The 19,952-nt window shown below is 47.6% G+C and overlaps 1 protein-coding gene across 1 annotated transcript in view; it reads left to right on the top strand.

The window, feature by feature from the left end:
• Positions 1-4,860: 4,860 nt before the first annotated feature.
• Positions 4,861-19,952, top strand: part of TTC9 (tetratricopeptide repeat domain 9) — a 30,018-nt gene continuing 14,926 nt past the window's right edge. Inside the window, exon 1 of the mRNA XM_040975616.1 lies at positions 4,861-5,269. Coding sequence (XP_040831550.1) covers positions 4,861-5,269 — 409 coding nt within the window. The remainder of the gene's footprint in view (positions 5,270-19,952) is intronic.

Genomic DNA, 19,952 nt, shown 5'->3' with positions numbered 1-19,952 from the left:
CTCCACCCACACTGTTCCTTGCTTGCCTCCATCCGAGCTAGTGCTATGCTTTTGGGTTGAGTTTTGCTCATCCACGGCTTAGTGCCAAGTGGGCTACGTGTTTCTGGCAACCTTGCCCTCAATCCCAAAACTGAAGGACACAATAGAAACTAACAAGAAGCGATTTGGCACATTAATATTTCTCACTTTTAAGTGGTCATGACTACAAGGACCTGATTTAAAGTCACCTAAACCCTAGGCCTGGCTCTCTGGCCAAAAGTAGCCCCTGAAACTTTGCTACCTGAGTGGGATTATGCACTTCCCTTCCATCCACCTGACACATTCTTTCGAAGGGAACCAGGGACTGGCACGTATTTGTGAATGCTCTGGAATTCTGCCACAACATTATCATGGGGATCCAATAATGACAGAATTGAATGACTAATAATTAAAGCTGCCATCTGTTGAGCAGTTACACTGTGCTTTTACAACAACTCTATGAAATAACAACTATCCTCATTTCATGAATGGGGAAAGTTGAGGTTGGCAGAGGTTGAATAACTTGCCTAGAAAGTAGCAGAGATAGAATTCCAGTCCATGCCTATCTGAGTCCTCGGCCTCTTAGCCACTGCATGTGCATGACGCCTCAGTTGTCAGAAGACACTGTACACACCCATGACCAGAGCATCCCTATATTCTCTCTGCTGCCTACACAAAACTCAAATGAGACAGGACGTGTGAAAGCCCTTAGCTAAGGCAGCTACTTAAAACATAATCGTACTTTAACACATTGAAACTGTGTCCGACACAGAGCCCCTCAGGCTCCATCCACAGCAACGACACACACGAGAAATATTTACCCTCATGATGAAAGAAATCCCAGTTACTTTGATATCTACCAAATCAGAAAAATTTTTTTTAAGATTTATTTATTTTTATTGCAAAGTCAGGTATACAGAGAGGAAGATCTGTCTGATGACTCACTCCCCAAGTGACCACAACGGCTGGTCCTTCGCCGATCTGAAGCCAGGAGCCAGGAACTTCTTCCAGGTCTCTCCCATGCAGGTGCAGGGTCCCGAGGCTTTGGCTTGTCCTCGACTGCTTTCCCAGGCCTCAAGCAGAGAGTTGGATGGGAAACGGGGCTGCCGGGATTAGAACCAGCACCCGTATGGGATCCTGGCACAGCGACTTTCCCCGCTAGGCCATGGTGCCAGACCCAAAAGATATTTTTTAAGATTCACGCTTGATGTAGGTCAAGTTGCTTTGGTGGGACCACAAGCTGGTACCTTCTCTCTGTGAACCAAGCTGACAACACAACTTAAGACTTTCTTAAAAATTGGTATAATAATTTTATGTAAGGAATAACTGGACAATAAGATGCCGGACTTTCTGCATGGTCCATGCCTGCAATGAAGGAATAATGACTGGATATGAACTGTACTACTGCAACAATATGGAGGAATTCAGTATGGGGGAGGACTTTTTGGAGTGGTTGGGGGAATTCCAGAGTCTATGAAACTGTGTCATTAAATGAAATAAAATAATGACAATAATAATAAGCCAAGTATAAGAAGAATACAAAGGAAAATTCTAAATATAGCTTGGATTTCTTCAAAGATTTGTTTTATTTCGAGCCCAAGCATGGTAGTCTCATAGCTGAAGTCCTTGCCTTGCATGCTCTGGGATCCCATAATGCCACTGCTTTGTATCCAAGCTGCTCCACTTCCCTTCCAGCTCCCTACTTGTGGCCTGGAAAAGCAGTCAAGAACAGCCCAAAGTCTTGGGACCCTACGCCCACAGGAGAAACCCGGAAGAGTCTCTTGGCTGCTGGCTTCAGACTGACTCAGCTTCAGTCATTGCAGCCACTTGGGGAATGATCAGCAGGTAGAAGATCTTTCAGTCTCTCCTTCTCTCTGAAATTGACTTTCCAATTTAAAAATAATCATCATCATAATAATAAGTCTTTAAAAAGAGAGATTTGCTTTATTTCACACCAGATTTATGGAGAGAGGGAGAAACATCTGCCATCCTCTGGTTCATTCCCCCAAATGGCCACAGCAGGGCCAGTCTGAAGTAGGCAGCCAGAAGCTGCTTCCAGATCTTCCTCATGGATGCAGGAATCCAAGGCCTTGGCCATCCTCCACTTCCTTCCTGAGTCACTAGCTGCATCAGAAGTGGAGCATCTGGGACTCTAACCGGCACCCACATGGGATGCTGGTGCGACAGGCAGAGGGTTAGAGCCACCTTGCCAGCTCCAAGATTACTTGGATTTAACTCGCAGGTCTGGGGCGGGAGCGTAGCCCTGCACTTAAGGCGCCTGTGTCCCACATCAGAGTGTCTGGGTGCAGGTTCCAGCTTGTCAGGAAGCTGGAGAGCTTCCTCTCTGTGCAGAACCTGGAGACCTACCTTGGTGATGGCCCAGCCAGGGTTCTTGCCACTCACGTGGGAGACCTGGACTGACTTATCCAGGTGATCTGGAGCCTCTGGGGAGTGAATCAACAGAGGGAAGCCCTCATTGTCTCTCAGATTCATTTTTAAATGAATTCAGTGCCTGGCACAAAGTAGGCACTATACAAAAGTGGTATCATTATTTTTTTCCCCTCAGTAATAATAATAAAATCTGCCTGATGGTAGAAAAAAATAGCTACACACACTATGGTATAAGCATGGAATTCAATACAAACAGCCATAAACATGCTTCAAGGGAATGTTTAAACAGATGCAATGGAGGAAAGTAGAGAGAACAGGAAGCAAATTGGATATACAAATAGTGTCCCCTACCACTTACATTAGAACATTCTGTACATGCAGATGTAGCATAGAAAGTAACAGCCTATCAAGGGGGTGCCACTGTGGTGCAGCAGGTAAAGCTGCCACCTGTGACAATGGCATCCCACAGGCTTGGCTCTGGCCCTAGTTGTTGTGGCCATTTAAGGAGTGAAACAATGGATGGAAGATTTCTCTTTTTGTGTGCTTCTCTCTCTCTTTGTAACCTTCTCTTTCAAATAAGTAAAACAAACTTTAAAAAAAAACTGGTAGGAATTACATGGAAACACAAAGAATGCATCTGGGTGTCAATAGAGGATTGAAACTTTCCTTATTTGTACTTTTCCATACTTTCCAACTCCATCCTACTCTCCTGCCAGGAGGCATATAAATCACCTGGTCCTCTATTAAAATGAAGCTTGTGGGTCAGTGAGTTTGGGCAGGCCCCACAGGTCCCCAGGCCCCAATGATGCTGATACCACCAGTCCAAGTCCCATCCTTTGAGTATCAAGGATTGAGAGAAGCACGTGTGTACCAAGTGAGATATTTGTGAAAGTGCAGGTGGCTGGAACCAATCCCCAGAGTTTCTGCTCTCGTAGGTCCAGGCAGGACTTGAGAATTTGCATTTTGAGCAGTTTCCCAGCCAATGCGCTGATGTTGCAGGTCTGGAAACCACACTTGGACAACTGCTGCTTTAGAACATTTTTGTTTCTTAGCATCATAACAGACGGGGTGGGAGCACAAGAAATGCCAGTCTTCCTGGTTGCTTCTCAAATCAAACCCCAGCTTCAACTCACAGCCTGTCATTTTCCATGCCCTCTACTGGGGCTACAAAAGGCAACATCTATGACCTAAACACACCTGACATCACAAACATCAGGACCTCTGCCTGATTTCAGTTCATTTGTTATTTCCTCCAGCCCAAATGTCACCCTTCCTTCAAAGCCTCCAAACACTACTTTCTTCATTGCTGGGTTCCACCAGCACCCACCTCCCTCTCCTCTCCTCCCCGCAGGGCTCCACAGCTTCTTTCTGTTCCTCTTCAATCTTAACCTGCTGCAGCGACTCTATGGAGTTTCTTGGGGGTACAGGTGAGACTTGCCCATCCTGTCTCTTGGCTTCAGCAAATCCCCAGTGAACAGCTGCCACTCAGGGTTAACTCAAGGATGAATGAAGGACTGGAATCTGCCAGTGAAGGGTACGGAACTAGTCTGTAAAGGGAAACCAGGACCTCATGCAGGGCCAGCCTAATGACAGAAAGGAACAGGTGTTTTCCTTCTCCTATGTCTGTGATACACTGTGCACAGCTACACACACACACACACACACACACACACACACACTTCGGCAAGTATATAAAGACGGCCAGAACACTATGCCCCATGGGGAAAGGCGCATCGCGCTCTGGATGGTGCTTCCTCCAACATACACCTCCGTGACCGCCTGCATCTACAGAAAGGAGGCCCTGCTCCTTTCAAAATAGCACTGCTTTGTTGCAAAAACCGGGAGCCGTGGCCTGTGTCCACCTCCTCCTGCCCGCCGCCCCACGCTGGCGAGTTTTCCAGAATCCATCAGGGGTGAATCCGAAGCCGGGCCTCGCCTCCGCTCCCGCCCTCACACACGGACCCCCTTCCCCCATCAGGCTTCTTCCGACCCGGCTCGTCTGGAACAGGATTGAATGGAAAAGAGCGGGGCCGTCTTTGTCATTCATCCTCCCCTCCCTCGGTGAGCCAAGCTTCTTCCGGGTCAGCGACCGTAGCCGCTACCCCAGTCGGGCCCGCGGTCCCCTTACACCTGAGTCCCCGGGCGCGCTAGGGCCGGGCTGCCGCGGCGGGCAGGTTGCGGGCAAGAAGGAGGGCGGGGAGGAGGGCGGGCGGCGCGCGAGTGGGGGAGGGAGGAGAGCCCGGGCGGGCGATCGGAGCCGCGGGAGGAGCCGAGAGCAGCCTCCCTGGCGAGGAGAATGGGAGTGCGGGGCCACCGGCTGCCGCGGGGTGTCACGGCTGCGGCCGAGCCTGGGAGTCGCGGAGTCCGCGCCCGCCGCTTTTAAAGCCAGGAGGGCGCGGCGGCAGCGGCGGGTGGATCGCGGTGCGCGCCGAGCGCTCGGGTGGCGGCCGAATGGAGAGGAAGGGCTCGGCGGCCGGGGCTAAGGGGAACCCGAGTCCGCCCGTGGCCGGAGACGGGCAGCGGCCCCCGCCTCCGCTGTGCGCCCCGGGGGGCTGCGGCGGAGGGGCCCCAGCGCGGGGCCAGGCTGGGGCGGCGGCCGAGCCGGCCGAGCTCATCCGGCGCGCGCACGAGTTCAAGAGCCAAGGGGCGCAGTGCTACAAGGACAAGAAATTCCGCGAAGCCATCGGCAAATACCACCGGGCGTTGCTGGAGCTGAAAGGGCTGCTGCCGACCCCCGGGGAACGAGAGCGGGACTCGCGCACGGCATCCCCGGCTGGGACCCCCAAGCCCTGTCGCCTGTCAGAGGAGCAGAGCAAGACGGTGGAGGCCATCGAGGTCGACTGCTACAACAGCCTAGCAGGTGAGCCTCGTCGCGTCGCACCGCGCCGCCCGCCTTCCCCGCCTGCGTCCCGCCTGCCTAGTGCCGGGATCCGCTGCGGCGCGCCCCGCCGGGCTGAGACCGCGCCGCTCGGGGGAAGGGTAGCCGGTAAGGGGAGCGCTTTGGGGGTGATGCGAGGGAGTGTGATTTTCGTGATTATGCCTTTCGAAGGCCGTAGTCACCTCGCGCCCCTTTTCCTCTGCATGCAGGTAAATCTCGTTTATAAATGACTGGACAGAGAAGGGACCCAGCTGGTCTGGCCACAACAGCTGCTGGTCCCGCTGCCAGGGAACCTGCCCCGACACGCAGAAACAGAGTGGAGGTTGGGCCCCAGTACCCAGTCCTAGCCCATCGCTGGCCTGCGGGCAAGTCCTCAGGATAGCCAGTGCACCTGCCTGCTTTAAGTGACAGTAATACCTTGGTTGGTCCCCAGCTGGCCCCCAACGACCCACATCCTTGTGGATTCTTGAATCCCAGTAGCAAAGGGGAGTTTGCCACAATGACTTCAGCATCTTGAGCAAAATGGATTCCAAAATGCCACTTCTCTCGCAGCTCTGCCGAGGCTCCCGGTTGCCAGGTGAAGCCCGCGGGTTCAGGGGGCAGCTGGCTGCCCCCAGGGGTGGAGAGCTTGAGCTTTTCCTTGTTCCTGGCCTTCTGCCTGTCCTGGGTTGCCCCTGGCCCTAGGGCAGAGGCGAGGGCTTAAGCGAGCAGGGCACCCTGCTGTTAGGCTACGGAGGTGTGCCTTCCATAGTTCGCTTTGGGAATGAATGCCCATGTCAGGCCCACATTTTTTATTTAACTTGGACACCGGAAAATTTAATCTTTTTTAAAAAGAAAAGAAAAAAAAATAGGCGGAGACAATCTCCTTGTGTTTAAAGCATCCTCTCCTCTCACCCACCGGGTGGGGTTTTGGCATAGGTGAGCTTCTTGGACAAATAAAAGCCATTCTACTGGTGCTTAACCCTTGAAGTAGCCTGAACTTGCCAGGGACTGTTAAAGCAGGGTAGGATGGAGGGTGGAACTGAAGGTATCTGGTCCCTAGGCCCTTGCAGGATGTGAATAAATTCTAATCATTCTATCCTGTTCTTCCCTTCGGGGTTTCCAGTGCCAAGCTACCTCTGCTCTTCCGTAAGGCCATGCCCAGTATCAGTCCGTCCTGTGTGCTCAGGTGAAACCCAAGCAAAGGGAGGCACCTTGTCAATTGTAGAAATAGTGGTGCTGATGGCAGCACTAGCGATAATGGCAGCAAATAAAGCAGTACAGCAGTGACAGTTTTTCAATCCATTACAGATATGGCTCGATTCCCTGTGTTTCCCGTAAGTCTGGCATCCTGGCGGCAGCCCAGTGAACAGTTAAAGGGCACAGCAGGCCTGGGGGTGGGGGGAGAGGCGTGCTGGAGTGCTACCGTGGTGATCTCTGTCTTACATTCAGTACCAGCCATGAGCATTCTAGGGCTATCCCTCACCCTGTGTTTGGCTGCCAGCCAGTGGCTAGCGCTGCCTGCCCTCCACCCAAGCAGTGGTTACATTTCCATGGTGAAACCAAAGATGTGTCCTTGGGCTGGCCAGTCAGGGCGGGGCTGAGGTCTGCACAGCTCCTCCACTTCCATGCCTTCCCCGCGTACACTTGAGAAAACTTCAGGACTAAGAGAATGCAAAGTTGGAGCAGTGGCTTTTCCACCCGTGCACCCACGTCTTTGAGTGCTTTATTGTGTGTGCAGTTAGGCAGGCTAGATACATTGTCTTTTGGATCTATACAATGTATGTAAAAGGAATATGATCATCTGCCTTGCAGAGAAAAGCCAGCCTTCCTCCAAGGGCAAGTCATCCAATCTTGGTGTACAAAGTCGGCATCCTCCAGTTCTCTTTCCCCTGAGCCCAGTCTTGGGTTAAAAATGCCTTTGGGAGCTCTCAGCCCTAGTAACCAGAGAAAGAAATGTTGAGTCAAGGCTCTGATAGGCTACATGCTTCCAAATATTGCCATGATTCATGTAAGAAAGAAAAACACGATTACAAGCTGAGCAAACTTAGCAGACCTAAAAAATCTGTATCCTGTGTTGCAAATAGAAGAGTCAGCAGGAGAGGGGCAGAGTTCCTGGCAATCGCTTTGGGGGCGATACAGAAAGCTGATGCTGGTTTCCTTGGGCAGTGGAAAAAGTTGGTTTCTGATAACTCGGAAGAAAAAAAAAAAAAAAACCTTTCTTGATGGACTTTAAAAACAACAGTTATCTGGACCATTTTGTTTTGTTTTTAAGAAAACGTGCTAGAAAAATTAGAAAGGAACATGTAAAATTACCCATAACCCACTGCCTAAAAAAAAATCCATTATGGTGTATTTTCTTTCTGCATTTTTTTTCCTGTGAGTAATGCAAACTGTTCACAAACTAGGGTTCCTCTCTCTCTACACAATTGTGCATCTTGCTGTTAAATCCACTTCCCGTGATTGCAGAAGTATTTCTGCATTTTCTTAAAATATTTTTGTGAGAATTATTTTAAATGGCAACGTAAAATGTTTAAAATGTGTTTACCATTCATCTTATATAGGAAGGAAGGAATTATGTGTTCACTGTTGTTAGCTCCAGAACACTGCAGCAGGGCCCAAGAAGTCCCCTTTGCTCCTGACTGTTCGTGGGAAGGAGGCCAGCAGTTGGAGTTCATTTTGGCACAAAGGTAGCTGACACAGAGCTAGGTGAGCAGGCTAATGGGCAGGACTGGGAGATAATTTCTCAAGAATCTGGCCTCCTACCTGGAGATGTGCCTAAGGAGAAGCCTTGGGGCTTAGAGAGAACACGGACTAGCCAAGAAGTTCCCTGGAGAGCAGGGTATCTGTGTTCCAAAGAGGCTGTTGTGTGGCTTCTGCAGAAAACCCAGGCTCAGCAGAAGCTTCCTAAAGAACAGTGAGGAAGCCCTTAGAATGTGCTAGGAGACGTGAGTGTGAAACTCCCTTTGGATGGCTTGAGGAAACCATGTGAAAGGCAGACAGGCAGTTTGCAAGATGCTCCAGGCTGTAGGATATTCTGACTCGGGTATACTTTTGTTTGGGAGAAGTCTGGCCATTTGTGCAAGGTGCCTGGACATGATTTTACATAGCTTGTTTTCCAAGAAACTCAAGGAAAGAAATTTTTCTACAGAATTTCAAGCAGCTCTGTTGAGGTTATTAGAAATGGTATCGGGACCTTCCTGGACAGATACAGAAGTCTGATGCCTACCAAGGCTACAAGAGGAGGAATATATTGGCCTGTTGATTGACTCTTGTTGACCTTGAATGAGACATTAGGACTCCGCTGGGGCCTTGGAATGTTCTGTGCAGAATCCACTGAAGGACACAGCCTTGCACTCTACATCTGTTCCTATGGGTTGGTGGTGGCCCCAGCTGGGATGAGATCAAAGGATGCAACACTCAATGACTTTGTATTTTCCAATGATATTTGAGGCTCCAACACCAGCCATGGGGATGGATGCCAGCAGACCCAGGGCATTGGATCTGAGGGCATTGCCTCCATGATATACCTCACGACCTTGGATAAGATTCTACTGCTACATTAACCTGTTTTTCTTTTTTTTTTTTTTTTAATTTAGAGCAAATTGGGATTTTTTGTTATAAAAACAAAGTACAGGGGCATGATCAAGTTGGGAAAAGTCACATTGGGAAGAGCCCTGGGCTGTGCCCTCTGAGACCAGCCTTATCAGTGCTGACAGGTGTGTGTGTAAAGCCATAGGATCAGGGTTAGCTATGTGATTTGCAGGGCCTAATGTGAAATGAAAATGTTACTTATTACTCCTTACTCAAACTTTAAGGAAAATTGTGTCATTTAAGGTCCTAAGAGATAATTTTTTTTTCTGTTTCAAATCATTGCAAGTAAAGATGATTAAAATTTTTCAATTTCAGCATGGTTTTTGTGATTCATCTTTATATTGCACACTGCCAGCTTCAGATGAAAATATAAGAACATTTAACTTGTATGTGGAATGATTAAAATGATGGAATTTACATTATATAGTTCATACATATGTAAATAGCTTTTTCCTCCTAGGACTCAGCTGTTTTGATTTCACTTCTTTCTAGCCGCACTTTATATGTGTTCTTTCTACCAGGCCTTGTGATGAGCAAAGGGAGGAAAAGGTAAAGGTTATCCTGTTCTTGCCTTCTGTCATCATTTTCACCCTAAGTTGTTGGTTGTCCAGAGAACTAGCCTAAGAGAGGACAAGAGAGGGTTCTTTAAGCCATTTGAGTTTCTTAAAATGTAATTGCTTTCTTTTTGATTCAAATGAAAAGCATGGCCTCTCTAACTACCACTGTCCATTTACTTAGAGGCACAGCATCTTCACATGGTACTCAAATAGCTTCTTAGTAAACTCTCACCCACTGAGGGTCTACTTGAATTCTGTGCTCAAAGAGCATCATAAATGCTGTATGCTAATGAATCCACCAAGATGGTGTTTTATCTTATCTCCTCTGCTGATGCTCCATTGTCCCATCAGACTTCACTTAGAAAGCACATAAGTTCAAAGATAAAATTGTTAATAATTTTGAGAAGGCAACAGCAGAACAGTAGGCCAAGGACAGGACCCTTCTGAACCCAGTGGCCTACACTGGAAACCAAGCCTCACTTGGATACCAGAAGATCACTGAAGGCATAGATCTAATTAGATATAGACTCTATCTGTGGTTTGAAAACAAAGGCTGCTCAACAACAAGAGGTCAAAGCGTAAGGATGGATGAATTACAAGTGCAGAAACATGAGCGGTGAAAGAGGTCAGGAGCTAAAGAGAAAAAGGAGCCGGATGAAGTGTTTCTGGGGTAGGACTGGTCAAAGAGAGACAGTGGGACCTTGTGCTATGCTACTCAGCTAAGATCCTGCCACCTGCCTAAGAGTTACACCAACATATTGGTGATATTGGACTACTCCTGGGTAGCACCTGGTCCATTAAATCTTAAGGACACCATAAATGTGACTTCTAAGACCATCTTCCAAGGAGTGATCTGAGAACTGAAACTTGTAGAATGCTTGTAGAAGGAAGGTACTTAGGTGAATATTTCTGAACTTAAATTTTGGACGGTTTCTAGAGTGGACTCTAGAGCTCCTTAGCCACCTCCAAGTGAAATGATTTGGGTAGATTTTAGCCAAAAACTCTTTAGGGCATCTTGAGTCCCTACAGGTAAATTATAGGAGAGTACCCTTTCCAAGACAAGGAGACTCAGTAGCCGAGCAGACAAGAAGGCTACAGGTCAAATGACCTACAAAAAGGAGATGTCTTTTTCCGGTTTTTTTGGTTGTTGTTGATGTTGTTGTTTATGTTTCACAACCAGCATGTGCTTGCTGCAGATGTCTAGGATGAAAACTGAGTGTTTCAATTAAACAATTAGAGATTTCCTGATTCCTTATGGGGATATCCCTGTTTGGAGCACAGTTTTCCATTTTCACCTAGATGGCTGGTATGACCTATTCCTGATCCCAGAGCAGCAATCGCAAGCTCTAGCATGAACAGTGGTACTAGTTATAAACAAGGAAAAACATACTGCAACTGAGGGTGAAGGCAGCTTAGGCTTCCTGATGTTACTCATATGGCCCTGAAATTAGTCATAAGCAGTTGTAAAATTCATTATCTCTCTTACATATATATGCACAGTCTCTCATCGACCCTTGAAGACTGTATCCAATAAAACACCCAACCAACTGCTCCCAAGTTTTTCTGAGAAAGGAAGCAAGGTGAATAGTGCTGAGACTTGAGCTGGAGAATCCCAGGTTGGGCTGGATTCAAGTGGCCGCTTCTTCTGCTTTCCCTTCTGTGCTTAAAGGTCTGTAAAAAGGCCACTGTGTATCACAGATACAATTCCCATGGAGGAACTTGTGAAGCAAGCAAAGAGTGTGGGGCAGTGTTAAGTGGTTAGCTCAACAGTTATGGGAAATCAGAATTATGATGACAGATTTGCATATGGTCACAAGTCTTACACAGATACGTGAATGCCCTCGTCAGCATTACCAGCTTGTCATCAGCATGCGCTTGGCATGTCTGTGATAGAGATACCATCACCTAGAGTGAACAGGCAACTCTAGCAATGATAACAGCAGTGATGAACCCTGTTCCTGGCACGCGCCCACAATGTTCCACAGATGCACTGGAAGTGAGGGAAAATATTTATCCTGTCATTTGTCTCATGTTACGTAGCCAATAAATTCCATCATGGACTCAAGTTGCTACCTTCAATGAATTTAGATGTACAGGACACTTCAACAACATCATGAAAAATGAAATTAAAAAGATACACTTATGTTGGTACCAAAAAAAATCCATGCAGATTTTTTTTATATGTATCTTTTATGCAGTTTTTGCAGACCCATTGTCTGATATTTACAATTGTATAAAACAAACTGAGCCTGGGCCAGGGGATGTAGAAGATGTTGGTGTAGCAGTGAAGATACAGCCTGAAATGTCCACATCCCGCAGTGGGGTGCATGGCTTTGTGTCCTGACTCCACTGCCAATTCCAGCATACTGCTGATGTGTGCCTGGGAGGCAGCAGGTGATGGCTCAAATCACTGAGTCACAGTTACCCGCATAGGAGCCCCACTGAGTTCTTGGGTCTTGCCTTGGACTCGGTCCAGCCTCAGCTGTCAGAGGCATTCAGGAAGTGAACCAGTGGAAAGGCTATCTGTTTCTGCTTCTCAATTAAATACAGTAAGTTAATTAACATAAAAACACTCAGCCTTGGAATGGTTAATTCATGCAGTGGCCCATGCTCAGGTAGTAGACTAATCATCCTCCAGGTGTGTCATTCCAAAGACTACAGTGTTAGCCATTCACTCCCCACAGTCTCCATCTCAGGGTGTTTCTTCATTAGGTATTCACAGAGTTACACAGAGAGGGGAAGAAGCAGAGAGAGAGGGAGGGAGATTTTCCATCTGCTGGTTCACTCCCGAGTGGCTACAACAGCCATACCTGGGCCTGCCTGAAGCTAGGTGCCAGGAGCGCATGCACCTGGACTATCTTCCGTTGCTTTCCCTGGCACATGAGCAGAGAGCTGGATCAGAAGAGGAACAGCTGGTATTCAGACTGGTACTCATACGGATGTCAGCACTGCAGGCAGAGGCTTAGCCTGCATTGGTGCCAACCCTTTGAAACTTCCAACCATCCATGCCTATCTCATTCTTTGAAATAGCACAGAATATACGTCATCAGCATAACCAGGATGCGCTGTGGTCTCCAGTCTTTCCCTTTGAACTGTGCTTATACCCAGTGTGATTGGGATTCCCATTCTGTGGCCATTCAGGATGATTAAGGAGAAATGTCCTGTGTTCTATGACAAGGACATAGTTGCCCTGGGTCCTCCCATGTCACTAGGAAGGCAACACAAGCATGTAGACAGAGAGGAATGAGCTGTAACTTCTAATGTAGAGACTACAAAAATCCCACCCATCCTTTTTCCTCTTCTCCGCCCTCCCATGCTCTAGAAATTGTACATTCCAGCCACGGGATCCTGAGAAATCCAAGTGGAAATGTGGGAGGCCTGGCATTCATTTGAGCCCTGATGAGCAGAACGCAGCAAGTGTTCTCTGCAGGCTACAGCTGCCCTGGCTCTCATCACCTTCTTTAAGAACAGAGTGGAAGGGCCCAGCGCGATGGCGTAGTGGTTAAAGGTCCTCGCCTTGCACGCCCAGGATCCCATATGGGCGCCGGTTCTATCCCGGCAGCCCCACTTCCCATCCAGCTCCCTGCCTGTGGCCCGGGAAAGCAGTTGAGGATGGCCCAAGGCTTTGGGACCGGCTCAGCTCCAGCCATTGCGGCTGCCTGGGGAGTGAATCATTGGACGGAAGATCTTCCTCTCTGTCTCTCCTCTCTGTATATCTGCCTTTCCAATAAAAAAAAATAAATCTTAAAAAAAAAAAAAACAGAGCGGAAGTATAGTTTAATACAAAGGGTGCAAGTCCTGCCTCTGACTCCCCGAATGCCTGGGGTCGGGGAATTTTACCTTTTAGGCCATGATTTTTTTTCATTCATAAAAACTAATCTCCAGATCCTGAGATCTCTGGGATGCTTTCCAGCAGTTGAAAAAAAAGACCACTCCCTGAAACTCTTCGCACACTTTGCTGCCATTGTGCCAAGTGGAGGGGCTCCACGTGTGCCTATAGGAGACCAGTGTTCAAAACGCATTGTCATAGAAGGCAGACAGTGGAACAGTGACATGACTTCCTGTGTGTGAAGTTTGAAAACAGAACAAACATACATTCTGGTTCAAGCTTATCTGAAATCATACCAGTAAAACAGTTAATGATTACCTTTGGGAAGGAAAAAGAAAAAGGTTGGGCAAGGAATTAGGGAAAGGGAGCAAATCTTTCTGCAACCTTGGACTTTTTAACTTTAGATTTCTTCTGTTCTTGGGAACAAAATGATGGCATTGGTTATCTGTGTGAAGGGATTATGGATACATTTTGTTTTCTTTTTATTTTCCTGGAGAAAATTTGACTTCCTAGTAGAAGCACACTTATTCATGTCATGCTGGGTATGCCCTCTGCCTTCACTGTTGTTACCAAACAGTGAGACTCAAGATGTCAAGCAAAGTGACGCCAAACCACACTTCTTCTCTTGGTGTTTCATGAGACGATTGTCCCCGATTCGTGACTTTCCCAGGCTTTAACGTTACAACTCTTTGGAGCAGAGTCCAGAATTCCTTTAAATTTTTTTTAAAATTTTATTTGAAAGGCAGATTTACAGAGAGAAGGAGAGGCAGAAAGAACTTCCATCCACTGATTTACTCTCCAAATAACCACAACAGCCATATCTGAGCAAATCCAAAGCCAGGAGCTCATTCCAGGTCTCCCACATGGGTATAGGGTCCCAGAGCTTTGGGTCATCCTCTACTGCTTTCCCAGGCTAAAAGCAGGGAGCTGGATGGGAAATGGGGCAGTCAGGATACGAACTGGCGCCTGTATGGGATGCTGGTGCTTGAAGGAGGAATACTAGACTGTTGAGCCATGGCGCCACTCCTTCAGTACTCCTTAAAGAGTGCAGTGGGCATTTTTAGTTTCTAGGATTTCAGACTGTGTCACCTACTGCAGTGTCCATACAGAGCTAGATCCTGGCAGTGTGAGACTCTCCTAGGAAAGGACCTGTGGATGCTGTCACACTTAGCAATTGTGTGACTGTGGTGAGGCAAGGGAGAGAGTGGATCACAATTTGTCCTAGAAAATGGACCTAGACTTCAGCCACGTGTTCCTCATGTTGAGGACTTGGACGGTAGAGCGTCCAGCGTCTGGAATTCTTGTGGCTCTGGGTCTAGGAAATCTTGAACCCACTGTCTTCAACCATGGCGTGAAGGTCGTGGGGACCAGGACATGAGTCCAGATTCTGGCGCTAACTTGCCCTGTGACCTGGAGCAAGACTCTGAGCCTCAGTTTCCCCAAATATAAACATGGCACACTAGCTCAGATGTCCTGCAAACCTGCTTTCCGAAGTGTGGAGCTGCAGCCCTGCTCTCTGCCTTCACACCTCTCTCTGGGAACAGCCAGAGACAAGGAAACAGGAGACAAGTCCTCTTTTACTCCAGTTCCGTGGTGCAGGGGTGCTTCCAAAAGCTCATAGAAAATGGATTTCAAAACTAAGTCGATTTTAGTGAAAAAAAATTTGCATCCTGCTTAGTTTTTCAATGATGTGCATTTTCCATGAACTTTGTGGAAACCTCTATGGATGAATTGTACTTTTTTTTTTTTTTTTGGTACCAAAACACATATCTTAAAAAAAAAAAAAGAATAATTTTAACATTATTTAACATTTCAAGATATTTATGTGATTTGTTTGAAGGCAGAGAGACAGAGATCTGTAGTTCCCTCCAGAACCTCATCTATTAGCGCACTTCTCAGATACCCACCATGGCTGGGGTTGGGTGAAGCCAAAGCCAGGAGCTGAAAACTCAGTGCAGAGCTCCCTAATGCACGGCAAGGAGCCAGTCACTTGGGCCATCACCTGTTGTGTCTCAGGGTGCACGTGAGTAGGAAGCAAGAGTTGGAACAGAAGCTAGAATTAGAACCCAAGGAGCACTAACTGCTATGGCAGACACCCACTCTAGACACACCTTCCAATTCCATTTTTCACAAAATGTTTGACGGACCCTTGTAGGTGCTGGCAACTAAGTATTAAGACTCTTGCAAATGAAAGGGGAAAATCAAAGCGCATAGCCTCCTGGGATGCTGGAGTCCAACATGAGGTTTCTGAGAGAAATGTTTGTAGGGGGACCCTGGCACAATGGCCTAGTGACTAAATCCTTACCACATATGCACCTGGGATCCCATATGCACTCCCGTCCGTATCCCAGCTGCTGTACTTCCCATCCAGCTCCCTGCTTGTAGCCTGGGAAAGCAGTAGAGGATGATCCAAAGCCTTGGAACCCTGCACCTGTGTGGGAGACCCGGAAGCTCTAGCTTTGGATTTGCTTAGCTCCAGCTATCGTGGCCACTTGGGGAGTGAACTAGCAGATGGAAGATCTTTCTCTCTGTCTCTCCTTCTCTCTGCACATCTGCTTTTCCAATATAAATAAATAAATAAATTTTAAAGAAATGTTTGTAAGGGCTGAAGCCAATGAGTATCTTCTCTGGACCCTGAGATTGAATCGATGCTATGAAAGCTTTCCTGTTGCTGCTGTATCTTGCCCGTTGTTTCAAAATCCCGTGATTCTGGCAAAGGAGTCATCTACCATGAGAACCTGGCAGTTCTGGCTCCATTAGGCCAGGAAGCACTGATGGCAAAGGGATAAGGGGGGAAAAACAGGCTTTTCAGAAATAGACTGACAAAGGCAAGAGGTTCAAGGAACAGCTGCTGGCCAAGTTACAGCATCTTTGGAAGTTGCTGCCCTTGGCCCAAGGCCTGGTTTGGGGTGTCTGGGCCAGCTCTGAGTACTAGAATAGATGACTCTGGGTATATCAGTCATGCTGAGTTGGTACTGAACTCCTCTCCCAAATGGCTTGCACCCTTACGTCATGAGGCTCACAGGACCCTTGAGAACTGGAACAGCCTCTTCTCTGCTACTTATGCACAAAGAGCTGCATTGCCGCACTGTGCGCCACACAGGATGCAAGGACGAGGGTGAACACAAAAGACAAGACAACCCCAGAAAACCCAGGGAGCACGATGGCAAAACGTAGAGATCTGTGCTCAATGTGCGTGAGTTTGAGTCCTGGCTTCCCCTTACACTCCTCCATGAACCTTGGTGGGGAGCCTTTCTGTTGGTGACAGGGTGGGAGAAATGACAGGTACTACACGGAAGTGGGATGGGGACTAGACCAAATGATCTGTGTACCCAGGCCCAGAACAGTGCCTGGCATAAAGCAGGTGCTCACTGAAAGATGGTGAGGTGCAAATCCAACTCATACTCCAAGGTAGGCATAGGCAGAAGGAAGGGTAGGAAGGAAGGGGAAAGGTCACAAAGAAACTGTTGGAGGAACCAGAGGAGCAAACAGAAGAAGACGAAAGAAGATTCAGAGGCGTTTTATTCCCCTTGAGCGGCCACAGATCAGGGGAGGTGAACAAGGGATCAACCCACAGCCTTTGGTGTGGGTATGTCCTACCTAGCACATTCCAAAGGTCAGGGGGGCTGAGTGATCAGGTAGCCCAGGAGGCTCCCCCTGCTGGGTACTCGGACTCTGTAAGGACCAGGGACCCTTGGGTCAGGACCCCTGCCCCTTCCAGCTGCTCAGGAATCAAATCAGTGCACAAACACTTAGAGAATGCTGAGTTCCAGCCAGTCACCTTCTCCAGCCTGAGGCTGTGCCAGCAAATAAGGCTCAGATGTCACCTATTTCAGCTGCTTGTTCTACTCTGCTCCACAATTCCCCTGATCCTTTCTTTGAACTGAACTGTAAGGGAAAGGAACGTCGGACAGACTCCCCCACTGCTCGGACGAGCTCAGAGTCAGACAGGAGATCTGCGGGGGTTGAAGAGTAGACAGGAAAAGAAGACTCACAGGTGATTCCTGGGGATCCCTGGAGAGCTGAACAAAGACACAAGCTGACTGGCGGGGAGGAGATTTCGTAGGAGGAGAAGCTGTGAGTCTGGCTGCCTGGTACCTACACTGTCACCTTGTTGTGCATCACGCCATTGCCAGTTCACTGCAATTGCTTCTTAATACGGGAAGAAAACCTCTGGCTGGATCCTGGGAGTGAGAGCACCAGGAGATGTACCATGGACCTTCCACAACCACCTCCCTAGCAGGTGCTCCACCACTAAACTGCCCTGGTCTTTTCACAACCCCAATCTCCCTCCCCGAGACAGTGCCCCTATTAATAGGTAGAGAACTACCTTAATCCCTCCTGAGGACAGCACACCCAATGTTCTCTCAACTCTTATAGGTCCCCCTCCTCCAAACATCTACTGCCATCCCGAGGACCAAGCTTCCAATATAAAACTATTGCATCCATATTTGAACCATATACAACCCATAACACCAGCTATTCCAAATTCTTCATTCTGGCATGCGCGCACACACACACACACACACACACACACACACACACACACATGTTTTGCACAACATTCAAGTATAGTACACTAACTTCTGCAGCCTTCATTCTTTCTGACAATATTTTCCACTGAAACATTATTGTGACCGGTTAGGCTACTGCTTGTAATGCCTGCATATCAGAGCACTGGTTCAAGTCCATGTCCTTCCTGTTCCATTCCTGCTTCCTGACAGTGCAATCTGGAAGATTGTAGCCCAAGCGCCTAGGCCCCGCCATCCACAAGGGAGACCCAGTTCTAGGCTCTCAGCTCTGGCTTGGCCCAGCCTTGACTGTTGCTGGTATTTGGGGAATGAGCCAGCAAATGAAAACACTCTCTCCCTCTTTCTCTTCTTTCAACTAGATGAAAATAACTTCTAAAAATACACTAAAGACTATTATGGGTATCATTGGGTCCTTTTGTATAGTGTGGTGATTACAATTGTGTACCTTTCTCTGCACCAATATCACATTTGTTTACCAATCTCCTACTGTTGGATATTTAGGTTACTTCTAATCACTTGCTACGACACACAGTGCTGCCACACACAGGCCATGGAAGTATTCACATGTCTGTTACTAACTCATCCTCAGACATATCTGATGAGGCAATGGAAGGATGATATAAAATGTAATAGGATCCACAGAGATGGGGTTGCAGAGGGATATGTCAAGAGGTGACTGAAATGGACGAGACCTTCTTGTAAGTCCAGAATGGAGCAGGGTAGAACTCTGGCTCCTGAGTTCCTCCAGCCCTGCGGGGCTCAGGTCCCTCTACCCCTGCATCCCCGGGAGACTCCGGGTTCCTTTCTGTGGGCAACAATGTGTACCTAGCCAGAAGTGACAAAGAAAAGATAGTATCAGGCAGTGGGGTTTTTTTTTTTTTTTTCTGAATGGAGTTCAGATTGGTCCTTCCAAGTCCCACTTCCAAACTATGGAAGGAGTGTTAACGAAGACACGAGCAAACTCCAGAGTCCTTTCCCACTCGCTTCTCACTACTGCCGTCTTCCTCTGTGTCTAACACGACAAGTCAAGAGTGAAAGCTGGAGGCTAAGGAGGCGATGCCATGAAGGTGTGCACCATAGCACTGGATTGGTGCATTTTCCCATGAACCGTGGCATGTGATGAGCGTAAAAGAGCCGATTCAACCTCAGGCTTCGGCATGACAAATCTCATGGACAGATTCCAGCATTCTTTTGAGGACTGTCAGTGTAAACCTTTAGGTTTTATGATTTTAGACTGGCTTTCCACCTTAGCTCTGTCACTCAGCACTGGGACAGCTCTGCAGTCATCCCTCAGTGTCCATAGAAGATGCCAAAGTCCACAGATGCTCTAGTGTCTTACAGAAAATGCCATAGTATTTACATAGAACCTACACATACGCCCCATATACTCTGAATCATCTCTCAATTACTTACAATACTAACGCAATGTAAATTCCATGTACATGGTTGTTGTACCATATTGTTTAGGGACTGATAGCTAAAGTCAAAGCCTATACCATATTCAGAACAGGCACAATTTAAACAAATGTTTCCAATCTATGGTTGGTAGAATCCATGGCTGAGGAAACCTTGGATATCCAGACTTAGTTGCCCACAGAGGGTGAATACGAATGTGAGGTCCTTGAGGATGTCAGCATTTCTTAATGCTTCCCATTTATTCCTTATGATGAGTGAATCTTTATTAAGTGCATTTACCAAGATTATCCTTCGAGTCCACACAGTAATGGTGAATGGGAAACAACAGCTCTGGGAGAAGCCCCAAATCTGGAAGCATGCACATGAAAGAATTTAGAATCTAGGAAAATAATGAGAAGCTTGGGAAGTTTGAAAAGTAAACATGTCCAAAAACAGTGCTATTAAAACCAAAAAACCAAAAGGACCCCCTTGACCATGTTTGCTTGAATCTAGTCCAAGCATGTGCAAGACTAGAAATGTGAAAGTCAGCAGTTAATGTGAATGGAATTAGACAAAATTTAGCTCACTAGATAAATTCAAATGACTCCTGAGGCAGTTACAGGAGAACTCCGGATGACAGGTGCAAAACCCCTGTGCTGACATGAACAGATGTACAATAGAAGCACAGACACAGACACCTGTAGAGTAACTAGCTCCTTGCACCAGCCATCCTGCTTCCCTTAGACTTGGCAAAGACTGAGAGATCAGACAGCCCAAGT

The sequence above is a fragment of the Ochotona curzoniae genome, unplaced genomic scaffold, assembly GCF_017591425.1.
Source record: "Ochotona curzoniae isolate NIBS_2020 unplaced genomic scaffold, NIBS_Ocur_1.0 contig_2688, whole genome shotgun sequence".
NCBI lineage: Eukaryota > Metazoa > Chordata > Mammalia > Lagomorpha > Ochotonidae > Ochotona > Ochotona curzoniae.
Note: the sequence above shows the minus strand (reverse complement) of the source record. Positions and strands in the feature narration are given on the sequence as shown.